General features: G+C 48.6%; 1 protein-coding gene across 1 annotated transcript in view; it reads right to left on the bottom strand.

The window, feature by feature from the left end:
• The window catches only part of LOC127224629 (stimulated by retinoic acid gene 6 protein-like), a 36,873-nt gene that overhangs the window by 17,592 nt on the left and 4,786 nt on the right, over positions 1–14,495 (bottom strand). The window contains exons 2-6 of the mRNA XM_051187727.1: positions 10,003–10,078; positions 7,521–7,621; positions 3,730–3,860; positions 2,391–2,511; positions 1,203–1,248 (exon numbers count right to left, since the gene is read on the bottom strand). Coding sequence (XP_051043684.1) covers positions 1,203–1,248; positions 2,391–2,511; positions 3,730–3,860; positions 7,521–7,621; positions 10,003–10,078 — 475 coding nt within the window. The remainder of the gene's footprint in view (positions 1–1,202; positions 1,249–2,390; positions 2,512–3,729; positions 3,861–7,520; positions 7,622–10,002; positions 10,079–14,495) is intronic.

The following is a 14,495-nucleotide window of genomic DNA, read 5'->3' as shown; positions in this document are numbered from 1 at the left end:
AATCCCTGCTTCCCCTCCTCCTTGCTCTACATGGTCAGCCATTCTCTCTCTCTCTCTCTCTCTCTCTCTCTCTCTCTCTCTCTCTCTCTCTCTCTCACACACACACACACACACACACACACACACACACACAAAAACCTGTTCAGTCAATCCCTGCTTCCCCTCCTGACTCTACATGGTCAACCATTCTCTCTCTCTCTCTCTCTCTCTCTCTCTCTCTCTCTCTCTCTCTCTCACACACACACACACACACACACACACACACACACACACACAAAAACCTGGTCAGCCAATCCCAGAAATGGATTTGGAGTCCAGCAACCCCGGATGGAAAAGTTTGAGCCCCCTTATTTTATGAAAGACCACCAGAAGGAAGGACAGACAAGGCTCAGGCAACTTGCTGATGGTGTGAGCCTTTACTTTGGGGAACCCTGCAGAGGGAGGCTTCATCAGGGACTATGAGCTGGGATAGTTATGGCAAAAAGGGCAGGAGCGAGGAAGGAGAGTAAAAAACTTTGGCCCCAAGTTGGTCATTGTTAGGGGTAACCAGTGAGGGATCAGTAAAGAGTGTCCACTGATGAAAAGCATCTTTCCTGGCTAGGGTTCATGGGATATAGAAGGTTAAAAAAAAAAAAAAACCTAGAGAAATACCTTTCTTTACTGCTAGAAACCAAATTAGCACCAAATTGTCACAGTGTAACCAAATGGAGCTTTTCCAGAACTGCCTGGCCCTGGCTAACAATATCCTGTTCATTTTGCTCCTTTTCTGGGTTCGGAGAACCAGCTTGCAACTTTCATTAACTCTGGGGAGGACACGGAGTGGTCACACTGGTCTTCATTCAGCTTTACAGCAGGAGAAGCTGGGCTCAGTGGAGGGGAAAGGAGCCTTGGCTCCGCCCTACTCGCCCTGGCTCCCAGCTCCACTGCCTCCTGTGACTTACTAGGCAAAGTTGGCATAGTCTCCTCACCTATGAAGTGGGTTTGATGAGCTGCCTTGAGGACTGAAGGAGACAATGTCTGCCTGCGACCAGCAGGGCAGTCAGTGAAAGGTGCTCCATAAAGAGAAACCGGGTGAACCATGTCCACCCCCCTCCCTCACAGGTAGGGAAACTGAAGCCCAGAGAAGGTTTGCCTGAGCTCACAGAGCCAGGAGGCCCTGAGGTGGTGACTGAACATCCTGCGTGAGGTCAGCAGGGACTTACCTGGCCATGGGGACACTGTGAGATCTGAAGAATGGTAACCACAAACCTGCAGGACAGAAGCAGGTTAGGGTTGGTTTCTGTTCCAGCACAACCCAGAGCAGCCCAGCAAACATGGTCCACACCCTGCCTGCTGCCCTTGGGAGGGCTGTGTCTGTCCTTCCTGACTGGGCACCCGCTTGTGCCTAGCTGAGCTCTGCATTTCTGGGTCTGCCCTGATGGGGGACACATCTTAGAGTCCTTGTGGACCAAGGAGGAAGACACAGGACGTTCCTCCTCTCTGCCTCTAACATTCAAGGAGGCGGAAGTCCAGGGCCGGCGAGGGATTTACCCAAGCCACTTACAGACAAAGGCAAGATCTTAAGCCTCCTGACTGTGGCTGAGGCTCTTGCTGAAGGTAGGAGTGTGTGTGTGTGTGTGTGTGTGTGTGTGTGTGTGTGTGTGTGTGTGTGTGTCGGAGGGGGGGAGGGAGATGGGGAAGCAAGTGATGAGCCTCAGAGACTCAGGAGTGGAACTGCTCCAAGGCATGTCACTCAGTTGACAGAGGTTCCCTGGTGCCAGCTCTGCATAAGTACATAGTGCTGAAGTCATATTCAGTGTGAGCCAAGCATCGTCCCTGGTGGAAGGAAGGCACCCTACACAGGGAAAAGGAACGCAGAGGCCTGGCGGCCAGAGTGCAGTGTCCGTCCATGAGGATCTCTCTTGCTTTGTCCCTGGCTTACTGTGGAACATGAAGAGTGATTGTTGAGTAAGTGGAGAGGTGAGGGACTGTAGGAAGCTGCGTGGCTGCAGGTGTGTGCTCGACATCCTTAGGGACTGGAGGAGGAGGAAGAGGCCAAGCCAAGACATCTCTGAATGTCAAGCAGACATGGCAACTTTCTCTAGGAGAAGCCACGGACATGGGGCTCTCGACTCCTCTGTGAGAACCCTGTCAGTTTCCAGAGTGAATTTTCCTTAATTTCCGGTGGCTAGCATTCTAATCATGAACACCCTCCTAGGAGGCACGCAGGGTCCTGGACAGACCCGTGGAAGGCTCGGAAGAACCCCAAGAAGAAGCAACACTGGAACACTGGGCAAGTCACCTCTGTTCATTCTGGGCCTTGTTTTTGAACCCCAAGCCCTCTCTGTCCTTGTGCCTGGAGTTCAGCCATGGCCAAAGTGGTCAGAAGAAGGTCAGCAAAGTCATCTTACCAGATCAGGGAGTAGCTGAAGCCCAGGATGGAGCTGACCAGCCGGGACTCTGAGGACAGGCAGGCAAAGAAGGGAAAGTAAGACAGGCCGACTTCCATGCCCCCGATGAGAAGCACAAAGGCTGCAAGAGACAAGGCCGGGATGCTGTGGGCTTCCCTGCTCTCTACTCAGAGGTGTCCAGGAGAGCTACAGTGCTCCATTCTGAGCTCAAACCTTGACCTCAGGACCTGAAGAGCAGACTGGAGGAAGAGCTCTAGGCCATGCCAGAGGAATGCACCGATGTGCTTCCTTCAGCCACAGACCCTTCCTGTCCCCTCCCCCCCCCCCATGGCTGGTGCCAGCCGACCATGGAGACAAAGACTGGAAGCATTAGTAGCTCACAGTATGGCAGGCAGAGACAGAGCAGTCAACAAACTAAAACAGCTATAAGGATGGCATCCAAATGCATCACAGAGTCCCACACAGGCATGTTGTATGTACTGGAGAGCACTTGCAGGAAGGTGGTGGTTACACTGGTCCACATACTGGAGAACACTGGTGCATACTGGAGAGCACTCTCTGCAGAAGTGATGGTCACATTGCCTGCCCCCCTGACTAGCTCTGAGTTGGACTGACAGCATCTAGGAAAGGCTTAGTCATCCAAGATGACCCTTACTGGGTGTCAGCTTTGAGATGCTCCTGGGCCAGGCATTGCACAGAAGAAATGGCCAGGGCTCTTGCTTTGAGAAGCTGACAGTACAGTGGGGAAGACTGCAGGAGAGCAGTCTGAAATGAACTGATCAGAGGCACATTCGTCCTGCCACAGGGACACAGACAAGGAAGCCAGTGACACCCCATCCGCAGGAGACAAAGACTGCAGCAGCCTTCCTGGCGGTGTTGACTGTGCTCCAGCAGTGCACATTGGGGTTGGTGCCATGGAGAGATGGTTCTGGAATTGCATGAGAGCTCACCAAACCTGTAGGTCAGAGTAGCTCCTTTCAATAAAGCATGCTGCCTGCGGAGAGAGGCCTCCGGCCAGTGGCCAAAGAAACATTCATCATTCTTTGAGGAGGAGCCTCAGAAACTGCTGCTGTTAGAAGAGCAACGGTTTGGGGCACTGGCTGAGGAGATGAGAAGGATTCTACTTCCTGTGCCTTGGTTATATCTGTCTAAAGCACCTCTGAGTCTAACTGAGCCAAGCTGGGAAATGTTGTGGTCTACTAAGCACGACTTTGGGCAAGTGATAGGCTAAGAAGAATGTGGCTGCTCACAGAGTTCATGCCTCCAGACAACCCCCAAGGACTCTGGGAGCAAGTATGTCCAGGTGACATTCCCAGGGTGTGTGAGGCAGAGCTGGTACCTTGGGCCCACTGCGGAACCTTCAGGGGCTGGTAGCCTTCTGAGAACAAGAACATGACCTTATTGGCTGTGGCCCCAAAGGCAACTCCATAGGACCATCGGTTGCGGAAAGTGCCCACGAAGTCCAGAGGCCTGTAGACAACAGAAATGGTGTGTGAGGCTCTAGATTACCTGGAAAGAAGCCATCCCACCAATTAGAGGGAGTGAGAGAGAGAGCTGCTCATTGCAATCAAGGTCTAGAGCTAAGCACAGATTCAGGGCTTTAAAGTGAGGAAGACACAATTCTTTCCATAGGGGACCCCAACATCTAGTAGGGATGGATCAAGGACACTGGGAGCCATGACACCTAGCAAACAAGCTTTTATTAGATACAGATAGTGTGACTTGAATACCAAAACAAGAAGCATGTCTCATCAGACTTCCCCTCATACCTCTAACGAAGGTCTGGGTGTCATTGGCTAAGTTAGAACCATGTAAAGGAAAGAGCTAAAACTATGCCACTTCAACTATGCCACTTGGCATATGGGATAATTTGAATTAAAGACACTGACCAAAAAAAGTTGACAGTTAAAAGAAAGTATGTGACTGGAGAAATGGATCAGCACTTAAAAGCAATGGTTGCTCTTTCAGATGACCCTGGTTTCATTCCCAACACCCATATGATGGCTCACACCATCTACTAATCTCAGTTCTAGATTATGCAAAGCCCTGTTCTAGCATCCATGAGCATTGTGCACCCATGGTGTGTAGACTACATGCAGGCAGAATATCCATACACATAAAATAAAAACTAAGGTTAAAAAAACTTTAGGGGATAAATCACACAGAGAGAGAGAATGAGGAGCCAGAGAGCAGGCTCGGCCGTGTAGAGTACGTACCACTCTTGTGGAAGACCTGAGTTTGATCCCTAGCACCCATGCCAAGTGGCTCACAACCAAAAATCTGTTAACTCCAGGACCAGGGGGCTCTGACATCTCTGGACTCTGAGGGCACCTACACTCATACAAATAAAAATAAATCTTTGAGAAGCAATATAAAAATATTTCTCTGATCAGGTTTAAAACAGCAGATGAAATTCCCATGGAAAAGATGCTCTGAGAGAGTAGAGAAATGGCATGATTATTCTCATGAATGAGAATTCCACACAGGTCTCCAAAATAACACTCTTTGCTAGTTACTCTCAGTTAGCTACTTTCCCCAAACTTATTACACACTTGAGTGAGTGAGTGAGTGAGTGAGTGAGTGTGTGTGTGTGTGTGTGTGTGTGTGTGTGTGTTATGCATATGGAGACCAAAGAACAACAACCTGTGGGAGTCAGCTCTCTCCCACCATGTGGGGAACTAGTGAAGGCCACTGGGCTTGATGGCAAGTGCCTTTACCCACTGAGCCACCTTGCTGGTCCTACATGTTCAACTTTAACTGCATCTGTGAATATTCATGTCCTTATGGGCACATTAAGTAAATTTATGTTACCCCTGTCAGTTTGTCCCGACAATTTAATGCTCTTGACATTTTGGTTGCAGCTCTAGCCTTTAATGGCTGAGCCATCCATCTCTGCAGCCCTCAATTTAATTCTCAGGCCCGGCTGGAAAGCCCTATAAGGGCAGAGGTGAAATTTTGCCCTCCCTAAAGTGACAGTGCTTTCCTAGACATGGCTGACCGCACTGTGGGTCCCTGCTGGAGTTTGGCTCTTCCAGGCCAATCTCTGACCTTGTCTTTTCCTCTTTGTGACCCTGAGTCAGGATCAGAGTGGCCATCACAGGAAAGCCAAAGTCACAGGGAAGCAGGAGCCTAAGTGACACCGCCAAAAGGAGCATGGCACAGTGTCTCACATGCCGCAGTGACATGGAGGGACAGAAAGAGAGAAAGTCCGCTTCCCTGGTAGTCTCCTCTCAGTTCTCAGGAAGTCAGTTAGTTACTGTGAAAACGTAACGTTCCTTTTAAAATTACCTCTTTCCTATGGCTAAATGTAGACAGATCTGTTTCTCCTAAGCGAAGGAGTTTTCCCTAGTTCACAACAGCAACCAAAATCAGACCCTGGAGGCAGGAATGCTGGGGCATGCCTATAATCCCAGCACTTGGGCACTGGAGACAGGAGAAGCAGGAGTTCAAGGTTATCCTTGGCTTCCCAGTGAATTGAGGCTAGTGTGAGTAACATGGCACCCTGCCATCAGGAGAGAAAAATAGAGTGCACTCTGGTGACCTGAGAGCTGGTCACCACTACAAACCAGAGTCTGGAAGACCCCGTCTGCCTTCCGTTGACCTCAGCCTAAGGAACTGTCTTCATCTCTATTGTTTTCCTCAGCACCAAGTTCATGTTCCTGTTTCAGTACACTGCCCTCCATGTTACCATGTGTTTAGGAACTATAAGGTCTGCAGGGTGGAACCTACAGGACTTTGGGGGGAACTCCAGCTCAGTGCAGGTTTGCAGAGACACACCTTGTCAAACTGAATTCCATTAAGACCCAACCATGGTACTTAGGTTGTACTTGAGACTCAGTTTACCAAAGTTTAAAAAGAAACAGGAGCCTCCTTCTTTGCTTATCATGGAGTCATTGTGGCCAACAAGAGGGGATGTATTAGTTACCTTGATTGTTGCTGTTATATAATGCCCCAATGAAAAGCAGACAGGAGTGGGTTGTTATTTTAACTTACAATTCTAAAAGGGATAAAATCCACTTTGCTGTGGAAGGCATGAGCATGAAGCTGGCCACATATTTCTGATCATATTTCATCTGAGTACAGGAAGCAGAGAGAGAAAGGGAGACAGAACAGGAAATGGTACCCAGATTACAACCTCAAAGCCTGCCTCTAGTGATGTACTTCCTCTACCAAGGCTCTTCCCAAACATGGCCACCAACTGGTGACCAGCTGTTCAAATACATGAGCCTATGATGGATATTTCTCATAGCAGGGAGTATCAGTCAGTGACAACGAGAGAGGCCAGAATGACTAAGAGAACCAGGGATTGTGACAGGTGCCAGGCAGATAAGTTTAATGCGGTTGCCTCACAAGTTCTGCCACATGCCCAGTGTGAATGAGGTCAAAGAATCTTTATCAGTTAATCTTAAATGTTAATTTGATGAGATTAAGAAAGGCCATGGTTACATGTCTCTGGGTATATCCATGAAGATGCTCTAGAAAGGTCTAGCTGACCAGTTCTGAATGTGGATAATATCATCCCATCCTGTAAGTTTGGTTCTGATTGGACAGGAAGGAAGAAGTGAACAGAAAACCAGCCTCCACCTCTCTCTGCTTCCAGACTGCAGATGCAATATGACGAGCTGCCTCCTCCTCTGTCACCATGTTTTTTCTGCTATGATGAACTGTATTGCTTCTTAAACTGCTGGCCAAAATGAACTCTTCCTTCCCTCTGGTATCTAGTTCCTTCTTTGCCAGGTATCTGGTCATAGCAATAGAAAAGAGTAACACAGCGGCCTCAGCCCTTCACTTGCCATGTAGTTTGCAGGCAGAGCAAGCCAGTAAGCAGCACCCTCTGAGGCCTCTGCATCAGCTCCTGCCTCCAGGTTGCTGCTGGCTTGAGTTCCTGCCCTGGCTTCCCTTCGCGATGAACTACAGTGTGGAAGTATGAGTCAAATAACTGTTTTCCTCCCCAGCTCTCTTTTGATCATGGTGTTTCATCACAGCAATAGAAACCCTGACACAAGATGGAGGGGCAGGTGGGCAGAGTGGAAGAAGACCGATTCCTCTTAGCGATGTGGCCTTGGACTTTGTGTTGGTCCCAACCACAGGATACCCCAAGTTTCAGGGGATGACACTGAACCAACTCACATGATCATTCCAAAGTGGTCCCCCAGGAGGTAGAAGGTGTCATCTCTTTGTCTACGATGCTCTCGTCTTTGGAGGAAAGACAAGATCAAGATGATGACAAGCTGTGAGGAGAGAACAGTATGTCAGGGGACCCAGTCACCCTCAGGGTGGCCTCACAGGGAAAGAGCATGTGGTCAAGCAGAACACTTAAAGTGACTGTGACTCCCTGAACTCCATGTACTCCAGAGCTCCCAGAAGGTTCGATACTGGTCTTTCCCTGTGTGGCCCTTCACAGATAGAGGTTCAAGTCCAACCTGCCCCACATACTGCTACGAGGGAGACATATCCTCCCTGTACAGAGGCAGCCATACTGTCAGGCTTCAAATCTTTTACCCTTTTGTTTCTGTGGATGTGGTCATATTCTCAAGCACCAGATGATTCTTCTTCTTTTATTTTTTAAAATTATTTACTTATTTATTTATTGTGTATACAGTGTTCTGCCTGAATGTATGGTGGCTGGCCACCATCTGTAATGAGGTCTGGTGCCCTCTTCTGGCCTGCAGGCATATTCTTTATTCTACTTTTACCGGGAACTTCTTGAGAATTGTCTACCGTGCTCTCTATTTCCTTGTCTTTATTGGCTCCTCAGACCCTGTCATTGCATTGAAGGAGCTGACTGGTCACCAGCAGCCTCCAGTGTGCTCTGCCACAGTGCCCCGGGATGACTGCATTCTTCTCATTCCATCCTCCCTGGGCTCTCCTCTAGCTCTTGCCACCGAGCCCCTGAGAGCTCATTCTCTCCCTGGCTTCTGGAGCCAGATCTCCTTGTGGCTTTGTCCGAGCCCTTGACCCTGCTTTTCTCCCCAGTGAAAACGTTTAATGACACAGAAGATTCACAGGTGTGTGTCTGCATCCCCTGTCCTGACGACCCAGGAGCTCCAGGTCTGTCAGGCTCCCCAGCTGACATTTCTGTTGAAAACTTCTCGGATTCAGGATGTTTTAGGTAAAGCTTACCATGTTCCTATTGCCCTGTTCCTTCGTCCACCCCAAACCTGGAACTCTCCCCTTCCACCTCCTCTCCATACCAGGGGTCGGGTTAGGGTCTTACACATGCTGGGCAAGTGCCTTACCACTGAGCTACATGCCTAGTCCTCTTGTTACTTTTTCTAAAGGTGGGATCTATGCCCCAATAGATTGTTTAGAAGAGTCTTGAACTCTATCTGTAGCCCAGACTGGCTTGAGCTTTCACACCTCCTGCTCAACTCTCCTCCCACAGGGCTCTTTCCTGAACAGCCCACCCACCTTCTGGACTCTCCCAACCCTCGTTCTCTGCTCTAGTTTTCAGTTTCTCCTCTTTGACTTCCTCCACTCTCCACAGGGCCTTTGACCATGCTTTCCTCTGTGTCTGGAATGTTCTTCCCTACATCTTCCAAGATGACCTTAGCTCTATCTTTACTGACTTAGGAAAGTTCTTCCTAGGGGTTGAGGAGATAACTTAGAAAAGCACTTGCTGTCCAAGCGTTAGAACCTGATCCCCTGCATCCACATTAAAACAAGCAAGCAAACAGATGTGGTGGCATATGCTTATAATCCCAGTACTGGGGGGGGGGGGGGTAGATACAAACAGATCCCTGTATGCTGGCTGTCTAGCCAATCTGCTTTATTCACCAAGCCTCAGGTCTCAATGAGAAACTGTCTCAAAAAAAAAAAAAACTAAACAAAACAAAATAAAACAAACAAAAAACAAAACCAAGGCAGGGGCTAGAGAGAGGGTACAATTAAGAAATTAAGAACACTCTGGTTTCTCTGTATTGGTTTGGAGCCTGTCCTGGAACTCACTCTGTAGACCAGGCTAGCCTAGAACTCACAGAGATCCTCTTGCCTCTGTCTCCCAAGTGCTGGGATTAAAGGTGTGCACCACCAACACCAGGCTGTTAAGAATACTCTTAAGAACACTGCCTGCTTCCAGAGGACCTAGGTTCAATCCCCAGTACCCACATGGTACCTCACAACCATCTATAACCCCAGTTCAAGGGCACCCAATTATATTAGGCATGTGGGTAGTGTGCCCAGACATGCATGCAGACAAAACATCCATAAATAAATAAATTTAAAAAATGGAAAACAGAAACCAAAGGTGAACTGCATCTGAGGAACAGCATCTTGGACAACCTTTGGCCTATACATTCATGCATAAACATGTTCACACACACACACACACACCTGTGCACACATACACACAAAAAAAAAGATGAAAAGAAGAACCAACCCCCCCTTTTCACTCTGCCAAAGTCCCATGTCCCTGACTCTTGGACTCTAAATGCTTTCTTTTGTGTGTTTGGATGCACACTGGAAGGAAAATGACCTGCTCTCTCTCCCCTGAGTGATGCAGGCCTGCCCACCACCTGTGTGGTGAGGCATCCCAAACTCAACTCCCTGACTGCACCCTCTCACTGCCTCTGGCTCTGGCCCCCCTCCCCTGTGCTCCCACACCTTTACTTACCGAAGGGATGAGGGAGAAATGGAGGAAGACCTCCCTGTCCACTGAGCTGTCACAAGTGACATTTAGCTGCCTGGTCCTGGAAAACAGCCACAAGTCAGGTTCACATCATCAGTCCCTGGGACAGCACTGACTCCAATCAGCTCTCAGGAGTTCGGGCCATCTGAGCTTCCTTACTTGCTTTCCTGAGACCTGCTCACTCACTGCCTTCCCCAAAGGACTGTGGTCATTCATCGTTCTGATGATCTCTCCAGCATCCCTGGAGCTGGCACTAAGACCTCCATTCATTTCTGGATGACACAGTCATGGATAGATTTGGGTTTTGTGGGATGTTCTTACAGAACACTACAAGGTTTTTCACATATTAGGGAAAATTAATGACCATGAGATCCCTTAACCAGAGTTCTTCCCACCTTCCCAGAGCCTCAGTAGGGCCCTGTGCGAATGAGGGGACCGAGACTGCAGGCACCATCACCAACTTCCCAAGAAGTCAGACTGTGGAGCTGGTTTTCCATAGCTAAGGTCAGAAACACCAGCGAGCTGCTGGGACTGGAGGGGAGCCATTCAACTACACACCACACACCACACGTGTCCTCAGACTTCAGGACAAGGCTGGCAGGACCTCAAGGCAGAATCGCCAGGCAGCTTTCCCTGACAAGGGATGTTCTTTTTTCTAGGCTCCGTCACACTTTGCTCCTGCTGCCCCGACTGCACAGCACTGCCGTGGTGCATCACACCATCACCTCTCTGATCTTTGTTCTTGCCTTTCCTGACTCCAGTGCACCCAGCCAGCCATCTCCTCAGCTGCATGCTGCAACCAGTGACTCCTGCCCCTCAGAGGTCTCAGGGAGAGCAACCCTTGGGGGAGACCAGGGACACACACATCCCCTGGAGTCCTTTAAACCCCTAGCAGCCTGTTCTTATGCCTCACCTGATGGCTGAAATGTCTAGATATCACGGGGCGGGGCTCAGGTGGTGAGAAGAGAGACAGAGGTGTAGTTCCCCTTTGCCTCTTGAAAAGGTAGCTGAGCACATGCATCGGTCTCTTGGTCCCACAGGAAATTCTTACATGGTAGGAAGGAAGGAAAGAAGGTAGGGAGAGGAAGTCATACTTGAGAGCAAAGAAGTATCAGAGAGCCGAGGCAAGATCAGAGGGAAAAGACCAACAGCAGCAGGACCACAGAGTGTGAGGCCACATGGAACAAGCTCCGTGCACACCCATGCAAGAGCAGGGCCAGTGAAATGGCTTTGCTGGCAGAGGGGCTTGCCACCAAGCCTGACAACCTGAGTTCAATCCTCTAGGATCCACACGGTGGGAGGAGAGAATGGATGCCTGCAACTTGTCCTCTAACCTCCACAGGCTCATGATGACATGTGCATGCACACGTGAGTATACAGGAAACAGGCATAGAGTGCCAACATGGGGCTTGCAAAGGCAGCAGTAAAGACAGGACAGCTTAGCCCAAACAGCTTACCCTTGACCCTGGTCAGCCAGGGACAATGTATTTACATCCCCAGTGTAGAATGTGTGGCTCACAGAGAGAAGGGCAGTGGCCCCATCAGGAGTAGCACTTGGAGGGGCTTCACGGGCCAGTCACTAAAGTGTCACAGCTAGCACGACACTCCCCACCCACCCACCCCCAAAGCCAGCCTTAATCTACACCTGGCATCAGTTACAGCCAGGCTCTGACACAATCAGCACATCCTCCATGAACTCTCTAGCACACATAAACACCCACGCAAAACACAGGACCCTGCAAGAAAGACTGCCCCCAAGAGGCCAAAGACCCAGGGAACACTGTATTCATTCCCTTCCTCCTGAGGAAGTGGAGGGAACACAGGCTCTCTCGGGAGGGAACGCTAGAGGGCGTGCCCTCCAAAGAAAATCAGAGAAAGAAGACTGCCAAGGGATTGGCAAAATAGTTGTCCCTCAGCTCCCTGCATTTGAATATGTAAATATTTATTTTAAATATATGAATGCCAAATGTATTCACATGTAACATTCCACTTAATGATGTAGTCAATGCATATTTATAAATACAAGAACTGAAAAGTATTTTCCATTATAAGCTGTCTGAAAAAAAATTAGAGAAAATTCTCAGGCAATAAGAAAAATGAACCTATGAAAAAGGGTTTAAAGTGACAGGAACAGAAGAATCAGCAGACAAAGTCAGTAGCTAGCTAAGTACCTCAGGATAGGATGTCTGAGCTTACAAAATAGGATGCCTGATCCAGCATCAACTCAAGCACCAAACGGCATCCGGCATCCGCATGGAGGGCAGTGGAAAACAACAGCAGGCTGGCTCCGCTCTCCTGTTTACATGGGGCTCCAGACTTTTATCTCTCCCTTTGTGACTTAGATAAAAATGAACTTCTAGATAAGCAGATAAACAGTTCAGAGGCAGGCCACCATAAGAGAATGGCAGAACATAATCCAGTAAGGTAAAAAGTAATAGGAAAGAAAAGATTCGATTACTCCAACAATGACCAGGAAGAGAAAGAAAACTAAATCAACATGAAGAGAGAGACACAGACCGGTAGCATCTAAAAACTACTAGGTAGGCTGCTAGTGGAGGAACAAAAAGGTATTTAAACAAAGTTAAAAATTGGCAAGTGACCTGATTCTTCATTTCCCTTTAAATGATTTATTTATTTTATTCTGTATGGAGGAGTATTTTGCCTGCAGGTCTGTAAGTATGCTGTGCGCCTGCCTGGGGTCAGCAGAAGCCAGGAGAGGCTGTCAGAGCCCCTATAACTGGAGTTAAGGTTGGCTGCAAGCCACCACATGGGTGCTGGGAATGGAACCCAGGCCCTCTGGAAGCACAGTGAGTGCTTTCTACTGCTAAGCCATCTCTCCAGCCTCCGAGCTTTCATTTCTCAAAAGACATAAGTGGGCCACTGGTATTAACCAGTATGGAGCTTCCCTAGCATCCACAAGGCAGGAAATAATGGGGCTGGTGAGGACACAGAGAGAAGGTAATACTGAATGTTGGTAGAAATAAAACTTAGTATGGCCACCAGGAAAACAGCATAGAGGTTCCTCAAAATCTAAGCTTAGAACTGGGCATGGTGGCATATTCCTTTAAACCCAGCACTCAGGGTACAGAGGCAGGTGGATCTCTGTGAGTTAGAGGCTAACCTGATCTACACAGCCTGGGCCAGCCAGGGCTACATAGTGAGACCCTGTCTAAAAATAAACAACGGACTAACTAATCATGGAACCACCACACTCAGTGACAACATTCCCGGGTGTGCACATCCAAAGGAAAAGAAATAAAGTTTGTTACCATGTTCTCTGTAGAACTATTTGTGGTAGCTAAGATAGACAATCAGCAGAGGTGCTCACTAATGGATAAATTGATAAAGGAAATGTGGTATATGTATGTGATGGAATATTACTCAGGCATAAAAAAATGAAATCCTGTAGTTGTCAGGAACAGAAATAAGCCTGTAGAATATCAGGTTGAGTAAAATAAAGTAGACACAGATAGCAAATATGCTTCTTTAAAAACTGACCTCATATAAGCCCAGAAGCTGGGAGGGACAGGGAGCAGAGGGAAACAGGCATGGGTTATAGCTACAGAGGAGGGATAAGGCCCAGTGTTACAGAGCACAGAAGAGTGGTCACACACACACACACACACACACACACACACACACACACACACACACACAGTGATGTACTGCCTGCTTGCAAATAGCTGGAAGGGAGGTTGAGATTGCTGCCAACACACAGAAATGATCGGTGTTTGAGATGCCTGTGGGCTAATGGATGGCCATGCTCTGACCACTGCCCAGTGTATCAGTGTGAGGACCTGCCACGTCACATCCACACCATGTGCTGCTTTGTGTGCCGGCTAAAAAATTAAAATAGAAAACAACAGTCCAATATGGGGTGCAGCTGCAGCTCCAGCACCCAGGAGGTGGAGGCAGGAGGATCAGAAGTTCAAGCCCAGCCTCAGACACACAGGGCAACCTGGGTTACATGAGACCTGAATTTTTTATTTCATTTATTATTATTATCATCATTATCATAATTATTGTTATTATTGTTATTATTTTGGGTTTTTTTGAGACAGGGATTCTCTGTATTGCTTTGAAGGCTGTCCTGGAACTCTGGAACTCGCTCTGTAAACCAAGCTGGCCTCGAACTCACAGAGATCCGCCTGCCTCTGCCTCCCGAGTGTTGTGATTAAAGGAGTGAACCACCAACACCCTGCTGAGACCTGAATTTTTGAAAAAAGCTAAAACCATAAAATAAATCCTTAGCCCTCAACTAGTACTGAAATGAGAGAAGGTGTCATCTGGCTTTCTGGACTGGGAGCACCTGGAAGGAGCCCCCAGCTGTGCTGAGGGCTGAGAGGAGACGGGAATCTCACTGCAAACAAGTGTCAGGGCTCTGAGCACTGCTTTGCTTGTGCACCAAGATCCTTCCCGGATGCAGTAATTGCACTTCCGGAAACTCTACCTTCTGAGAAGCACAAGCCAATGGTGGT

Source organism: Phodopus roborovskii, unplaced genomic scaffold (genome assembly GCF_943737965.1).
Source record: "Phodopus roborovskii unplaced genomic scaffold, PHOROB, whole genome shotgun sequence".
NCBI lineage: Eukaryota > Metazoa > Chordata > Mammalia > Rodentia > Cricetidae > Phodopus > Phodopus roborovskii.
Note: the sequence above shows the minus strand (reverse complement) of the source record. Positions and strands in the feature narration are given on the sequence as shown.